A 16,883-nucleotide genomic window follows, 5' to 3' on the forward strand; every position below is an offset into this window, starting at 1 on the left:
TTCCAAACCAGGTTCATGGTCGCTACCAAGTCTTTGAACACTTTCTGGAAGTTTGGATGTTTCCTCTCAAAACATCCGTCTCTCCTGGAGGATTATCATGCTTTGTCAACAAACAACATGGAAAATTTCAAATATGAAATGCCAACTACTCGTTCATCTCGATTATCGTACGATGTTAGATTCCTTTGTTGGTTTGGATTCTCATTGGCATATGAAACTTCCCGCGAATTTGCTCTGTTCCTTACATGGATGAAATTTAATAGTGTTATTATTTTTGTTTGGCCGCGTGGTCCAGTTTGGGAAGGTTCAACGTGTTCATAAAAAGGAAGCATACTCTCTGGAAACTGAAGTAAAGATATAAGTATTTACAACTGTTTTCCATGCTGTTTTAAAATAAAAATTAAAAGAAAAAGGAATACGCGGAAAGTGGAATATATAGTGTATGAACATTTGACCTAACGAAGGATCATAAGGAAATATCTTGTCACATTTACATTGAAAATGAAATAAATTTAATTACTATTATTATTTCTTGGAATGTCTCTACCTTCAACTTGACCTTTACCAGGTTGAATTCTAGGTTGAATCATATTAGTAGGTTTTATTTATTTGTTCTTAATGTGAATATTTTAATTCCTTGGTTTTCTAATGTAATATTTAGTCTTTTAGTCTACTTTATTCTTAAAACAACATTGGCTTACCATTTAAGCAAAACTTTATTAAAAAATTCAAACAAACTTTCATTATTTTGTTATATAAAATTAAGATCATGTTTAATGTATAAGATTCTTGATAAGATAAGATAATAATCATCTTATATCGTATTTAATTTATATTTAAAAAAAATATGGGGATTATAAGGATAATTAATCTCTTATGGGTATAGGATTATTCAATCATCTCAAGTGAAGAAGATTATTTTTAATCTATAGGATTAAATTTACATGTTTAATTATATATTTGAAAATTACATCAATAATTTAAATTATATAAAATTTGAAAAAAAGATAATTTTGATAAATAAATAAATTATCTTATTTAATTCTTATATATATTAAATACAAAATAAGATGATATTATTTAATTTAATTCTATTTATAATATCATTTTATTTTATCTTATTATAATCTTGTGTACTAAACTTGACCTAAGGTTATAAAATTTTATTATACCAATTAAATCTTAAAAATAGATGAATAATGTTTAATTGATACAACTGTTAAAATAATATTTCTTATTTGTGATTTAATTCATCTAAATAAATTCGGTTTCGGGATGGAAAAACATTATAATTATTGTTAATTGAACTGAGCGAATTCTTTTGATTGGTAAACAAAAAAAAATACTCATTCAAATAATTTAAGTAAATCTCTTTATAAAAATTAAAACATTTAGTTAAACAATTTACAAAGCAAATATTCTATATTATCATGATTTTAATTACAATAAAATAAAAGTCATAATATAATTTTATGCAATAAAAACTCAAGTACTCATTTCTATTTTTCAAGGAAGTTTGAATGTTTATTTTAGTGTTATGGCAAATAAAATTTGATGAATAGCTTTCAATATATTTAATCAGGCCAAATTCATAGTACCGTTAATATAATATTGTGCCGGTTGCATAGCCTTTGGCGCCTATAATGTTGGAAAAGCCTTTTTCTCCAAACCCATCTTAGCAATTCTGACTCCTTATAAGAAGCCCAATCTCGTCCGTCTGGCTAGAAATCTAGGCAGAGTCCATACAAGCTCCAGATCTAGGCTTCACAAGCAGCTTCAGAGTCGATACCCAAGCTCGTTCTTCTGGGTAGAAATCAGTTTCTGCTTTAGGGTTAGGCCTTATTTTCTTGAGCCCAAATTCCTAGAACTAATATCAACCGCATTCGATTTTTGTACACCAAGGTACAAGTCTCATAACGGTCCCGCTTTGTTACAAATCGAAATCAACAAAATTGAATAACTCGTCGACGAGAAGGAAAGACCCTTCTTCCCCCTTTTAGTTCTACACTCTTTAATTTTTTTTCTCTCTTCCATTGTTTTTGATTTCATCTCTCAGGTTTTCCTCCACTGATCGGGTTTCAAATCTTGAAACCCCAATCTAGGCCGCAGCCATGGCGGCTGCCAACGCTCCCATCACCATGAAAGAAACCGTAACGGTAAACACTACAATCAATATTCTCCACTCACTCTCTTTCATTTCATTCTTTGATCTGCTATATATTTTTTATATTTTCATTTTCCAGAATTTGTTTTTCTTTTTGTACTTTTTAAAAAATTTCTTCGCAGTTGCCGAGTATCGGCATAAATCCGTAGTTCATAACTTTACGCATGTAACTATGGAGTCGGATAAGTATATTTGCGTTAGGGAAACGGCTTCGCAAAATAACGTCGTTATAATCGACATGAACATGCCTATGCAACCTCTGAGACGTCCGATCACTGCCGATTCCGCTCTGATGAATCCGAACACTAAAATTCTCGCTTTAAAAGGTACATTTAATAAGCCTCTTAATTGGTGATAATGTTTGTTTCTTTAATGAATCAGTCTCGCTAATTTTCGCGAATTTTCTTTATTAGCGGTTGAATTTTACATCAATAGCTAATTAGTTGTACCGTTATAAATGTGAAGCTCAACTTCCAGGAACAACTCAGGATCATTTGCAGATATTTAACATTGAAATGAAAGCAAAAGTGAAATCGTATCAGATGCCTGAGCAGGTTATTGTTTTTCTTTTAGGAACCTTAAAATTTTTTTGAGAGGCTTTTGATTTTAATTAATTGCGTTGATTTTTGTTATTTGCTATTTTACGCTGTGGATAGGTTGTATTTTGGAAGTGGATTTCCCCGCAGAAGCTAGCTCTGGTCACACAAACTGCAGCATATCATTGGTCCATCGAAGGCAAGTTATCTTTGTATGTTTTTTCCTTTCTTCTGCTAAATATGCATTTTGTCTTGAATTTAGCATTATGTTTATTATTTGAGTCCACAACTAATTTGTGATATTCTTCATTTCCTTTTGTTTCATCTCACATGCAGGTGAATCTCAACCTGTCAAAATGTTTGATCGAACGGCTAATCTAGCAAATAATCAAATCATTAACTATAAATGTGATTCCAATGAAAAGTGGTTAGTCTTGAATGGAATTGCCCCTGGTTTGCCTGAGGTATGCAATGGCTTTCTTATTCTCTTTTTCTTTTATGAAATTTGGTCTTATTGATTGGATTAGAATGCTTTTTCTTTGTTAAAAATGGTATCGGATACTAAAATATAATGTAGTTTTGAAGTGCCTGCCTCAGTTTTCTTATTTATGATAGTTGCTAAGCCTGTTGAATTATGTTTGCTTGTGTGTTACATATTTTTTAGTGGTGAATGTAGCAAGAATCAGATTCACTTGATATGTGGTATTTTTTTCCTTTTTCTTTTCTTATTTTTCCAGATAATGACAAATTTTCATGCCACGAATATGTTGTGCTATTTGTGATCATTGATATTTTTTTTAAAATTCCAATTTTTTGTTGCAGCGGCCACAATTGGTCAAAGGGAATATGCAGTTATTCTCTGTGGAACAGCAGCGTAGTCAAGCTCTTGAAGCACATGCTGCATCATTTGCCACATTTAAAGTGCGGTTTTGCCCTCCAAGTATATTTTCTCTTTCATTGTCTTTTTCTAAAAATCTATATTCTTTTAAAATTCAATTTTTAAACAGGTACCTGGGAATGAAAACCCTTCAACTCTTATCTCCTTTGCAACAAAGCCATTCAATGCTGGACAAATAGCATCTAAGTTACATGTCATTGAACTCGGTGCTCAGCCAGGTCACTTTTTTCCATACTGGCATCTTCTTTACTGTATAAGCTGACACATGCACCTATAGAATTTGTTGCTTATCTTTATTTGGTTATTGCATGGTTAGATGCATGTATGTCATGCTTTATAAATCAAACTATGCTATTATGTTATTCCACAGTGCTTTTGCTGAACATTTTTTGGGTATTGATCTTGGAACTTCAAATCAGGCAAACCTTCATTCACAAAGAAACAAGCAGATTTATTCTTTCCTCCAGATTTTGCGGATGACTTTCCCATGTCAATGCAGGTTTGGTTTTGAGTTTCTATTGATCAGTCAATTATATACAACTTCAATTATTTCTCTAAAATAAAGGGGCTTAATGGTTTTTCTGGCAGATATCTCAAAAGAATGGTCTTATATATGTGATAACAAAGCAAGGCCTTCTTTTTGTGTATGACCTGGGAACAGCTACTGCAGTTTACAGAAATCGGATCAGTCCTGATCCTATTTTCCTGGCAACAGAGGCTTCATCCATTGGTGGCTTTTATGCAATAAACAGGTGAAGCCAGGTTTTGCTTGCCACTGTAAATGAAGCTACAATTATACCATTTATTAGTGGTCAGGTATGAGAATCACATATTTGTAGCTATGGAAAATGTTTTTCTTTGTGGTTGCATGTGAACTGTTGTGTGGTTCGCTAGTTCTGTATTAAATTTTTATTTGGGGTTTTGCAGTTGAACAATCTAGAACTTGCCGTAAATCTTGCCAAAAGGGGGAATCTTCCTGGTGCAGAAAACCTGGTAATTGAATGTTGGTTTTGGCTTTTCTTTCACACTTAGTAATTCTTCAGTAATTCTTTTTCTGAAGTAGGCCGCTTGACATTGATTTTTCCCATCATAAATGCATATTTTGAGATCTTTTTAATTGTGTCAACCAGCAATCCAGCACTGCAGGTGACTAAATTGACTGCTGGTTGCTTTTAAAAGGAAAATTTGAACTTGATATAATTCGGTAGTGTCTTTTCAATTCTACATAAGTTACCTTTGTTTTTTGATGATATGTCTTTGGGTTTGTGTCTGATTCTCAACCAAATCATTAAACAATGAAGTTCTTGCTACCTGTTTGTGCATATCATGTATGATGTATCTTTACAATCTATTTAAGATTTTTGGCATCTTTGTGCTTAGGTGGTCCAGCGGTTCCAAGAATTGTTTTCACAGACCAAATACAAAGAGGCTGCTGAACTTGCTGCTGAATCACCTCAGGGAATTCTCCGGACACTGTTGCCAACTTCCAGGTATGTATGCATGGATGAATGTATTTTTTGAATTTTGTACTTTGTTGAAGTTCTATTTTCTTGCGATTAGTTTTTGTTCTTCCAATTGAGGAAATCCTTGACAGTTTTCCATTTCAATCTTCATGCAGAGTGCTCTTTCCAAAAGTTCAAATTTTTTCTGATTCTTATTTTTAAAGCTTGGATGGTGATGGTCCTGTTGTGCTTATATTGTTCACATTTTGCAGAGTGTTCCTGTTCAAGCTGGGGCAAACTCCTCCGTTATTGCAGTATTTTGGAACCTTGTTGACTAGAGGAAAGCTCAATGCTTTTGAGTCATTGGAATTATCACGCCTTGTCGTCAACCAGAATAAAAAGAATCTTTTAGAGAATTGGTTGGCAGAGGACAAGCTTGAGTGTAGCGAGGAGCTTGGAGATCTTGTGAAGGTTTTATTTTAAAGCTCTTTGATCTTTTTCTGATGCTTTGATTCTTCTATTGGTTTATATAAAATATTTCTTCCTAGGTAGTTTTATGTTATTGTAGGAAAGTACAGTGAGAGGTCAGGGTGTCAAGACTTATTGGGGATTTTTTTGTGCATTAACTTGGGTGGTGGTGGGTCAGTGTGCATTAGCACATGGATGGACAATGGCTTTTTTAAGTCTTTTGGCCTTCCACTTACTGAGGTGTCAATTTCTTTTGTTTTTGTAGACAGTAGATAATGATCTTGTGCTTAAAATATACATCAAAGCAAGAGCAACTCCTAAAGTTATTGCGGCTTTTGCTGAGAGGAGGGAATTCGACAAGATTCTAATCTACTCAAAGCAGGTATGTACTTTGCAATTCTACAATCAATCATTATAAAGTAAAAGCTTCTGCCACTACTAATTGTGTCATTGACATTGATGCAGGTTGGATACACCCCTGACTATTTATTCCTTCTGCAAACAATTTTGAGTACGGATCCACAGGTGTGCCAATTCATTTGCATTTACAATTTTTTGGCAATGGTGTGCTTTTTTGCTCATATGTTTCAGGTCTTCTTATGTGGGTGACCTTTTATACTATTAGAAACTGTATGTTCAAGTTGGTGCTTGAGTAACTTTTTTACGATGCCAGGGTGCTGTTAATTTTGCTTTGATGATGTCTCAAATGGAAGGTGGTTGCCCAGTTGATTATAACACAATAACAGATCTATTCCTTCAGGTTTGGTTGGTCTTGCATTACACTTTGAGTGTGTATATGTATGTGGTTTAAAGCAAGCACAATCATGAAAATAATTCTGGCTTTTAAACTAGAGTGACAGTCTTCACCTTCAGTGTTTTCTTCTCAGCATCTTCAAATTTCTTAGAAGGGAAAATGAAAGATATATCTTTAATTTCAGAGGAACTTGATCCGTGAGGCAACTGCTTTTTTGTTGGATGTGCTAAAGCCAAATTTACCAGAACATGGATTCCTTCAAACAAAGGTGAGCTTTCTCCTCTCTCTCTTGCCGTAATTTTTATAGTTATCTTTGATGTCTTTACCCTATCAGTTTTTTATCTACTGTATTCAGGTTTTGGAAATCAATCTAGTGACTTTTCCAAATGTTGCTGATGCAATATTAGCAAATGGTATGTTTAGTCATTATGATCGTCCACATATTGGCCAACTCTGTGAAAAAGCTGGTCTGCACATACGAGCCAGTAAAATGCCTTCCCAATCATATGCCTACTATCTTGTTAACATGGTTGATCAATTTCTTTTTCTATAAAGGCAATTATTTTCTTTGCAGCATTATACAGAGTTGCCTGATATCAAACATGTCATTGTGAATACACATGCCATCGATCCCCAGGCCCTTGTTGAGTTTTTTGGAACCCTTTCTAGAGAATGGGCTCTTGAGTGTATGAAAGATCTTCTAATGGTCAATCTTAGGGGAAATCTTCAGATTGTTGTACAGGTAAAGCATCAGTTTGTTACAGCAGTCATTGGTAATTTTGTCCCTTGGATGATGTTGGACACATTGTTTTGTAGACTGCAAAGGAATACTGTGAGCAGCTGGGAGTTGATGCATGTACAAAACTCTTTGAGCAGTTCAAGTCCTATGAAGGATTATATTTTTTCTTGGGTTCATACTTGAGCTCCAGGTTCTTTCTTCTTTTGAATATATATAGAAAAGAAGATACGATTTTAGCATTATATATCTGCTTTGTAATAACTTTCTAATTTATTTTTCCTTTTGGGTTAGTGAGGATCCTGATATCCACTTCAAATACATTGAAGCAGCAGCAAAAACCAGACAAATAAAAGAAGTAGAGCGTGTGACTCGGGAATAAAATTTTTATGATGCTGAAAAGACCAAGAACTTTCTAATGGAAGCTAAGCTTCCAGATGCATGCCCTTTGATTAATGTTTGTGATTGTTTTGGTTTTGTTCCAGATCTCACTCATTATCTATATGCAAACAACATGCTCCGATATATTGAGGGTTATGTTCAAAAGGTAAAGTTAATTATGGTATCAATACCATTAGCAAAATGTAGATGGCTTCTTCACCCTCCCAGCCTGGTTAATTAAATGGAAATATCATGTTATAGTTTTCCATTTCTTGCATTATAGGTAAATCCAGGGAATGCACCTTTAGTCGTTGGGCAGCTGTTAGATGATGAATGCCCTGAGGATTTCATCATGGGTCTCATTCTTTCAGTTTGTTCTCTTCTTCCTGTCGAACCCCTTGTGGATGAATGTGAGAAGAGGTGTGTTGTATCGTGGTCCCTTGCATCTTTTTTTCTCTTCTTTCTTGTCCTCACTCGACTTTTTGTTTGCAGGAATCGTCTCCGGTTGCTGACTCAGTTTTTAGAGCATCTAGTGAGTGAGGGCAGTCAAGATGTGCATGTTCATAATGCTTTGGGTAAAATTATTATAGATAGTAATAACAACCCAGAGCATTTTCTCACTACCAACCCATATTATGATTCACGTGTTGTGGGTAAATATTATGAAAATCGAGATCCAACACTTGCTGTTGTTGCTTATCGTAGAGGACAGTGTGATGATGAACTGATCAATGTCACAAACAAGAACTCCTTATTTAAGTTGCAAGCTAGGTATGGACATTGTCATTCTTAAATAACATGTAATCATGAATCCTGATGCTTTTGTTTTGTACATCAGCTTTAATGACCTATTACTTTTTTTTAAGATATGTGGTGGAAAGGATGGATGAAGACCTTTGGGAGAAAGTTCTTAATCCTGATAACGAGTATAGAAGGCAACTTATTGATCAGGTTGTGTCAACTGCTTTGCCTGAAAGCAAGAGTCCTGAGCAAGTGTCATCAGCTGTAAAAGCTTTTATGACTGCTGATCTCCCTCATGAACTGATTGAGCTTCTTGAAAAGATAGTGCTGCAAAATTCTGCCTTCAGTGGGAACTTCAATTTGCAAAATCTGCTGATATTGATAGCTATCAAGGCTGATCCATCAAGAGTTATGGATTACATTAATAGATTGGACAACTTTGATGGACCTGCAGTTGGGAAGGTAGCTATAGAAGCTCAATTGTATGAAGAAGCATTTGCCATTCAAGAAGTTTAATTTGAATGTTCAGGTCGTAAATGTTCTGTTGGATAACCTCAATAGCATTGATTGAGCTGTGGAGTTTGCATTCCGCGTTGAAGAAGATGCTGTCTGGAGTCAAGTGGCTAAGGCCCAACTTCGTGTAGGGGATGTGAGTAAAGCAATTGAGTCCTTTATTCATGCTGATGATGGTACTGATTTCTTAGATGTCATAGAGGCTGCAGAGGATGCAGATGTATACCAAGACTTGGTGAGATACCTATTAATGGTGCGGCAGAAAACCAAGGAGCCGAAAGTGGACAGTGAACTTATCTATGCTTATGCCAAGATTGATCGGCTGGGTGAGATAGAAGAGTTCATTCTCATGCCAAATGTTGCTAATCTGCAAAATGTGGGAGACCGCTTGTATGATGAAGCCCTTTATGAGGCAGCGAAAATCATATTTGCATTTATTTCTAACTGGGCTAAGCTGGCTATCACACTTGTTAAGCTACAGCCGTTCCAAGGTGCCGTCGATGCTGCTTGGAAAGCAAACAGTTCAAAAACATGGAAGGAGGTTTGCGTCGCTTGTGTTGATGCTGAAGAATTTCGCTTGGCTCAGATATGTGGTCTCAATATCATCATTCAGGTGGCTTTCTTGCTCCCTATCTTAATTTACACTCTTGTTATTCTGCTTGGGGATGGACAAGCATTGTAAAATTGTGTCTAAGTCTGTTCTCAAGCAGTTAATAATGGAAGTTAGATAATTAGGTTAACTGTGACATGCATTTATATGTCATCAATTTCTTGGCTATGCTTTTCCATAAGGCAGTGTTAGTTTTATATTTTTTGTTGGTTCAAAATAAAACATACGTAGTTTTTACTTTAAAAGTGCATAAGTCTTTCGTTTTCTAGGTTGATGACTTAGAGGAGGTTAGTGAGTACTATCAGAACTGTGGATGCTTCAATGAGGTTATATCTCTAATGGAGAGTGGACTAGGTTTGGAATGTGCACATATGGGCATTTTTACTGAATTGGGAGTTCTGTATGCAAGATACCGTCCAGAGAAGCTTATGGAGCATATCAAACTTTTCTCAACTCGTCTCAACATTCCAAAGCTTATTCGAGCTTGTGATGAACAGCAGCACTGGAAGGAACTAACTTATTTGTATGTTCAGTATGATGAGTTTGACAATGCGGCGACCACCATAATGAACCACTCTCCAGAAGCATGAGATCACATGCAATTTAAAGATATTATAGCCAAAGTTGCAAATGTTGAACTCTATTACAAGGCTGTGCATTTCTACTTGCAAGAACACCCTGATCTTATCAATGATGTTCTTAATGTGCTTGCCCTGCGTGTTGACCATGCACGTGTTGTGGATATAATAAGGAAGGTATAATCATCTCTTAGGAGTCATAGGGGTTGCCCCGTGTTGTTCTTTGTTCATCTTTAATCCCCTTCTCTTCATTGTAGAGAAATATAATGCAAGCAAAGGATTCTGCCTACTATGTTTTATTTACACTTGCAATTCATTGAGTTTCAGGCTGGTCACTTACGTGTTGTTAAGCCATACATGGTTGCAGTTCAGAGAAACAATGTGGCTGCCGTGAATGAAGCTCTGAATGAGATTTATGTAGAGGAAGAGGACTATGACAGGCTTCGTGAATCTATAGATCTCCATGACAACTTTGATCAGATAGGCCTTGCTCAGAAGGTGAGAGGTTCTACTTTAGTTAGTTTGTGTGTTGTGTTAAACTTCAGTTTTTTAAACTATCAAGAGAGAGATTGTTTTACGATTGGGAATGGTTTGTATAAGCAGATTGAGAAACATGAACTTCTTGAGATGAGGCGTGTTGCTGCTTATATATATAAGAAGGCAGGGAGGTGGAAGCACTCCATCGCCTTGTCAAAGAAGGACAATCATTACGGAGATGCGATGGAAACATGTTCACTGTCTGGTGATCAGGGAGGTGGAAGCACTCCATCGCCTTGTCAAAGAAGGACAATCATTACGGAGATGCGATGGAAACATGTTCACTGTCTGGTGATCGGGAACTTGTGGAGGAATTGCTTGTCTATTTCATTGAGCATGTATTTCTTCTTTTGTTTTATTTAATGGAGGTGTGTGCTAGGTGGGCTTTTTTTTAGGAAATCACTAATTTTAGGGTTCACTTACTAATCTAAATTTCATCTCGTCTAATGTAGGGAAAGAAAGAGTGTTTTTCAGCATGCCTCTTTGTTTGTTATGACGTAATCAGGCCAGACGTTGCTCTTGAGCTTGCCTGGATCAATAATTTGATTGATTTTGTCTTTCCATATCTGTTGCAGGTGATTTACCCCTTCTGCCATTTGTTCTCAATTATGTGTTAAAATTTGATTTTCTTATCCTCAAACTTTCTGTTTGGTTCTTTTTCTGGCTTTTTTTTGTCTCCCAAATAAAGTTTATACGGGAGTACACAGGCAAAGTGGATGAACTTATGAAGGATAAAATTGCAGCTATGAATGAGGTGAAGGCCAAACAGGAGGAGGAGAAAGACATGGTTGCTCAGCAGGTACGGATATTTGCAAAATCTCTTTGATTTCTAGCCTACCTTTTTTTCTTTCTGGGAGAAAGTTGGCAGTAGAGCAGAGTGGCGTGTTTCCTCCTTGTGGAACAGTTATAACTTTTCTTCATGTTACAAAGTAGGAGATTTTGAAAGAACTACACAACTCTTGCCTTGGGTGCTTTTAGTTCTCACTGCTCACTTTTATTGGTGGTCAAGAACTAATTAACTATTGTCATTGTCGTGTGCTTGATCGCACAGAAGCTATCCATCATGTCTTAGAAATTAAATTAAACCACCTTACGGTGAAAACCACCTTGATATGAGACTTTCCTCCCTCGGCAAGGGCAAAAAAAAATAAAGAGGCTTTCATTAGTCATCGCTGCAAATGGGCAAGAAACTTTTGTTATTTTCCTGTCCTGTAAAGAATTTAGCAAATCAGATCAGTGTGATCGCTCGAGTGCTATTAGATGTCTCTACTGGATGCTAATCTTCTTTCCTAAGAACTAGTGCCTTTGTTTTCCTGTCACCTGCAGAATATGTATGCTCAGTTGCTGCCTCTTGCTTTACCTGCGCCACCAATGCCTGGAATGGGAGGTGGAGTGATGGGTGGAGGTTTTGCTCCACCGCCACCACCTCCAATGAGTGGGATGGGGATGCCTCCAATGGCCCTATATGGCATGCCACCAATGGGCTCCTATTGATATCTGATGAAACCAGGAAATGTGTCAGCTTCCACAAGGTTGAGTCTCTAAGTGCCCACAATTTCCTGTTTACATTTGAATGTGAAATTGATCTTTTCAGTGGTTGTAAAAAAATATTGAGGTGGTAGCTTGCTTTCTTTGGTAATGCATCCGATATTGGGTTGTGGTTATTTACTGCCCGATGACGTTAGCAGTAAGGTTTTTGACAAAATTTTATGCAGCTTAGTGGTGACCGAAAAAATTCGGTGGAATTGTGGCAAGTGCCACATGTATAGGTTATTCTAGCTTTAATCAACCGGTAAAAATTTTTCAGTTTTCTTAATTGCTAGGATGTGTAGTTGCTTTGTTTTAGGACTCAATTTTGTACTTACCCATCTTTCTCCCCCGGTGTATAACAGAGTATTCTTCATAGTTCTAATTTCACCAATTTTTTCCTCTTTCTTTTCGCAGATGAATTTTTCTAGTCCTTATTCTTTTCTGGACTTTTAAAAATTTTTATTGTAAGTTGGTTCGGTTCAGACACTGCTTTTTGTGATATGCATTCTGATTTCTATTTTTTTGTTACATTCATTCGTACGGGTAGAGAACGAATTATGTTTGAGAGGTGGTGTAGAGTTGAAAACGCCCTAGCTGCCTGTGTATATATTTGCCATAAAAACATTAATGTGAAGTGGGTAAAGATTTTGATTCAATACCGGTTTAACGTGTAAAATAAATCTAGTAACAATGAACAAGAAATAATCCAAACAGCTCCTCGGTCTGCGAACCGCTACTCCCAATTGGAGTAAAGCCCGGCCCACTACTCAAATACCCTCCCTCTCTTGTCATTGTTGAAAAACCCTCACTTCTACAGTCTGCGTAAAACTCACGCCTCCTTTCACCTCCTTAGAACAGTCAAAAACCAACATTTCGTCCTCTCGCTCTAACTTCCATACCCTCTTTTTATAAAAACCGTAAATCCCAAATATTTTTCATCTATCAAAATAGCCCTAAACGCCTCACTCTAGAAAAGCAATTATGGCAAGCAAAGAGCCCGTACACGAGCACAGAGAAGACGAAGAGGCCCCCGCCGCCGAGGATGAAGACACTGGAGCTCAAGTCGCACCTATCGTCAAGCTCGAGGAAGTCGCTGTCAGCACCGGCGAGGAAAATGAAGATCCGATACTCGATCTGTCTGTATTCTTGTTTATATTTCTGATTCAAAAGTTCTTCGCTTTATCTAGATATTCGAATAATCTGAATTTATATATATAATTTTATTTATTAGGAAGTCGAAGCTGTACCGATTTGATAAAAACGGGAATCAATGGAAAGAGAGAGGCGCTGGTACTGTGAAGCTGTTGAAGCACAAAGAGACTGGAAAAGTTCGCCTTGTTATGAGGCAATCTAAGACTCTCAAGATCTGCGCCAATCATCTCGGTTCGTTCTCTTCTTTCTTTTCCTCTTCCTAAATTCCATTTATTCTTAGTTTTTAATATTTCATAATTTTGTACAAAATATTTGTGCAGTGTTGCCGACGATGACAGTGCAGGAGCACGCAGGGAATGATAAATCGTGCCTATGGCATGCTTCTGACTTTGCAGACGGTGAATTGAAAGATGAACTTTTCTGCATTCGTTTTGCGTCAGTGGAAAGTAAGTATATTATCTTATGTCACTTTGCTTCTTTGCTAAATAAAATTGAATCAGTGTTGTTTCTATTCTGTATTTAGACTAAGATCAGGAGCTACAAATTAGGGTATAGTAAGTCAACAGAATGTCAGAAAGTTGAGCGTTGAAATTTCCTTTAAGTAGATAGTGACTAGCGTTCCAATTTTTTGGGATAACGTTCATTTATACGAAGAAGCAGCATTAGTTGCTACAATGCAAAGCAAGCTGCAAACAGCAGCACAAAACACTAATCAAACATGGAAGCAGGCTGGCCCCAAACAGAACGAAGTTCCAAATTGACAGTTTCACTAGCAATGTTATGAAAACCCGCAAGTCTAAATCTCACAAGATTCACATTGGAACAAAATATTTGTTGCTTGGAACTCATCCCTCCATGGTGCCTACAGTTTCTTTCCTTCCAAAGATGGTAGATATATGCACATTACATGCTAGTCTGAAAATAACTAATATCAGAGCTTTCCCACTAAGTTTCTTCCTTGCACATGGCAACTCAGCATGCCAATCTCCTGCAGCCCTATGTATGCCACAATCATTAAGATCGCGTGCTTATATCTTCTTGTAGTAAACACAAGTAAAGAATATACAATACTTTGTCTTAATTTCATCGTTACAAAAATCGGCCCAATGACTGCACTGGTCGCCCAAGAACTCATTCTGCTTTTAGTTAGCAGTCTATCCTGAATTGCCGTCCTAGAAATAATGGCATGTCTAGGAACATGAAACTGAAACCATACCATTTTATTCCAACCCACCTTTTCCTATCTGTGTTTAATTTCATCCCAAACATAAGCAGCCTTGTATGTTGCCCCAAGTGTTCACCAAGTCTCTCTCCATTTTTCTGTATAAAGAGAAGAGCTAATGCTCTCAAGTTAAAAAACCTTTTTCCAATTCCTTTGGATTGTAGGAATTTGCATCACAACTCCTACCTTTTATGTACATAAGCCTGAATCCATGCCACCCAAACAGAACCAGCCTTTGTGAACACCATCCAGAGGTTTTGAAGAATGCATCCTTGATTCCAGGTGAGCCATCAGACTTGGGATGGAAATTTGTCTGCCAACTCAACTGTTCCCCTTTTGCATTACTCCTATTGCTCTTCCTAGAGAAAGCATCACAAAGCTAAGCTGCACAAAGCTGTGTAACCTTATTTATAACACTGAGGCAAGACAAGTTCTACTCCAAAAATTCTGAATCCTAAAGATGACAGATTGGATTAACTGCAAACTGCCTATGTTAGGAGAATAGTTATTGTAGATTTTTTTTTTTTGTGTGGTTATATATGTCTGCGATGGTTTATCGAAATCTACCTTTTGTTTCTTTATGGGCCATTCTCCTCCTTTAGTGGTTAGTGAAAATACTGCAAATTGCAGAATATGTAAAGAAATAAGAAACATTAGTAAGAATAACTTTAATACCTAAGCTTTAGGCATTTCTATGATGGCAATTTGAAATATCTTTGCTGTTAACACTAGTGTTTTCCTTGGGTTTGATATTTCTTTTCTTGGAAAACTAATAAGATGGAATAAGGTTAAATCTTAAATGTAATTTCATATTGATGACAAAATGTCATTTAAATAAGATAGGTACACTAGAGTTTTTTTATTGAGAATTAAAAATTGTGTTGCTGCTAGTGTACTAGCAATATGCTTTGAATTATTGAATGTTTTATTTTTTAATTCCTCAATACTTGGTGGAATCATGTGTAATTGTATCTTTGAGCTGAATTTATAATTTTTTTAGACAGATGTAATAGAAATAGTTACTTGTGTGATTTGGGCTCTTTAATTTATTAACTTTTTCTGAGATCTTGATATGCAGTGATAAATGTGAATGTTTCATTGAAGTTTTTTTGTGCCTTTATGATTTCTTTTGTTGACGACAATAGGGGAACAAAGCCTTCTGTTTTTACTGATTTTTCTCTCTTAAATTTAGATTGCAAAACCTTTATGGAAATTTTCCAAGAAGTTGCTGAATCACAAAAACCAAAAGAGGAAAATAAAGATGCATCTGCTACTGCCACTCAACTTGAGAAGTTGAGTGTTGAGGAAAAGAAAACTGAGGATAAAGCTGGAGAGGATGAGGCTGTTGCAGCAAAGGAAACAAAGAACGATACAGAGAAGAAAGATGAGGAGCCAGCTTCTTCAACTTAAAAAGGGGTTGGGTTTGTTTTCCATGCCATATGCTTTTGGCGAATATGATGAGATTAGTCACCTGATCTCACCTCCCAACCTATGTCTTGCATATTCCTGCGGATGATACTAGAAGGGTCTGGAAGGGTCGAGGTCCGTTGTGTCCTTAGGTTTGAGTGTTTGTCGAGGTTTGGTCAAACCCTGAGTCATGTCAGTCATGTTTGCATGTTGAGAGTTGTGTTTCGCGGTTTGAGCACTGTCAAGGAGGGTTCATTCAATCAGGTTTTCCCCAGCGTTGCTACTATGTCGAAATTTTCTTACTGCTCAGTCCACTGCATTGAAAGGGTATTTGATATAGACAATTTATTTTTGTTGGATTTAATTATTTGAATTTTGTATGTCTATTAGAAAGTTTCGGTGAAAAGAAATTCGGTTTGCTAGAAGTGGCTAGAAGGTAGATGCTAGTTTTAGCAAAACTGTTCTATTCTATGGATTTAAGAAATCATAAAGGAAAAACCCCAAAAATTTTAATTAAAGCAAATCTCTCTTTTTTTTCTTGGATGATTCATTCATGCATTCTCTATGTGGCTTTAATGCTTTGTAAAAGCTGATTGAGGTGGGTGCTGAGGTAGCAAAGCATATATGATTAAAAATCGGCGCTGTAATTGTGCTTGTACGTGCAGTTGGAAGTTGGAACTTCAATTCTGTTGGGCCTGGGCCTAATATTATAGACTACCAAACCAAGCGCCCAATGGCCCCTTTGCAAGATGTTTTGTCAATATGAATGCCGAAAGAAAGAAAAAGAAAGGAATAACAGCTTATCATGTGCAGACGTGGCAACATCAAAATGGGGATCAAGGGACAGCATGAAATACATCGGTCTTAGGCTTGGCGCAATTGTGGGAGCAAATGCCTATGCCATGCCATTGGTCCATAAAAGCAACTTGAAGGTGAAGGTGAGACTCTGGGATCACTCTATCAGCTCCTTCCAAGTTATTGACAGAAAGGGGCGTGGGAGGGAGAGGGAGAGCCCCCCCACCCCAACTGACCTACACAGAAAGGGAAAGTGAAAGGGATAGATAGTGTATGTTAGACGAATGGAAGGAGAGGTCCCCTAATGACAATTGGCCTAGCAATTTTTGAAAGGTTTTCTTGTTATGCATTGAAATTGAAATTGAAATTGAATCAAAAGGGAAAAAGAGGACCTAAAATTAGAGAGAGCTATAAATGGT

General features: G+C 36.6%; 3 protein-coding genes across 13 annotated transcripts; all 3 read left to right on the forward strand.

The window, feature by feature from the left end:
- The first annotated feature begins 1,899 nt into the window (after positions 1-1,899).
- LOC111284730 (clathrin heavy chain 1-like) lies at positions 1,900-12,292 on the forward strand. Of its 11 annotated transcripts, XM_089761876.1 has the most exons (30): positions 1,900-2,156; positions 2,287-2,490; positions 2,630-2,718; positions 2,821-2,899; positions 3,037-3,164; positions 3,523-3,621; positions 3,708-3,816; positions 4,018-4,097; positions 4,187-4,414; positions 4,526-4,591; positions 4,979-5,088; positions 5,313-5,511; positions 5,774-5,890; positions 5,974-6,033; positions 6,182-6,268; positions 6,447-6,530; positions 6,618-6,733; positions 6,818-7,004; positions 7,079-7,191; positions 7,293-7,545; positions 7,663-7,799; positions 7,872-8,150; positions 8,246-9,246; positions 9,513-9,998; positions 10,149-10,319; positions 10,425-10,489; positions 10,576-10,696; positions 10,811-10,933; positions 11,047-11,157; positions 11,685-12,292. In XM_089761876.1, exons 24-30 carry the CDS (start codon positions 9,840-9,842, stop codon positions 11,850-11,852), a joined length of 918 nt encoding a protein of 305 aa, XP_089618002.1. In that variant the 5' UTR covers positions 1,900-2,156; positions 2,287-2,490; positions 2,630-2,718; positions 2,821-2,899; positions 3,037-3,164; positions 3,523-3,621; positions 3,708-3,816; positions 4,018-4,097; positions 4,187-4,414; positions 4,526-4,591; positions 4,979-5,088; positions 5,313-5,511; positions 5,774-5,890; positions 5,974-6,033; positions 6,182-6,268; positions 6,447-6,530; positions 6,618-6,733; positions 6,818-7,004; positions 7,079-7,191; positions 7,293-7,545; positions 7,663-7,799; positions 7,872-8,150; positions 8,246-9,246; positions 9,513-9,839; the 3' UTR covers positions 11,853-12,292. The 11 variants fall into 11 exon arrangements, 7 of the variants coding, with proteins under 7 accessions (XP_089618002.1, XP_089617996.1, XP_089617998.1 ...); XM_089761870.1 differs by having other exon boundaries at positions 6,618-7,004; XR_016342704.1 differs by lacking the exons at positions 7,079-7,191; positions 7,293-7,545; positions 7,663-7,799; ... (7 more) ...; positions 11,047-11,157; positions 11,685-12,292 and having other exon boundaries at positions 2,244-2,490; positions 6,396-6,530; positions 6,618-6,747; positions 6,837-6,942.
- Positions 4,894-7,380, forward strand: LOC149518362 (clathrin heavy chain 1-like). Its single transcript, XM_089761548.1, has 11 exons — positions 4,894-4,926; positions 4,979-5,088; positions 5,313-5,511; positions 5,774-5,890; positions 5,974-6,033; positions 6,182-6,313; positions 6,447-6,530; positions 6,618-6,791; positions 6,837-7,004; positions 7,079-7,191; positions 7,293-7,380. The coding sequence occupies exons 1-11, from the start codon at positions 4,894-4,896 to the stop codon at positions 7,378-7,380; spliced, it is 1,278 nt and encodes a 425-aa protein (XP_089617674.1).
- A 533-nt stretch (positions 12,293-12,825) lies between the features above and the next one.
- LOC111284731 (ran-binding protein 1 homolog a-like) lies at positions 12,826-16,094 on the forward strand. Its single transcript, XM_022873614.2, has 4 exons — positions 12,826-13,024; positions 13,120-13,271; positions 13,361-13,486; positions 15,455-16,094. The coding sequence occupies exons 1-4, from the start codon at positions 12,870-12,872 to the stop codon at positions 15,670-15,672; spliced, it is 651 nt and encodes a 216-aa protein (XP_022729349.1). The 5' UTR covers positions 12,826-12,869; the 3' UTR covers positions 15,673-16,094.
- The last annotated feature ends 789 nt before the right edge of the window (positions 16,095-16,883 follow it).

Source organism: Durio zibethinus, chromosome 6 (assembly GCF_047325235.1).
Source record: "Durio zibethinus cultivar Kanyao isolate XHJ-2024 chromosome 6, ASM4732523v1, whole genome shotgun sequence".
Lineage (NCBI taxonomy): Eukaryota > Viridiplantae > Streptophyta > Magnoliopsida > Malvales > Malvaceae > Durio > Durio zibethinus.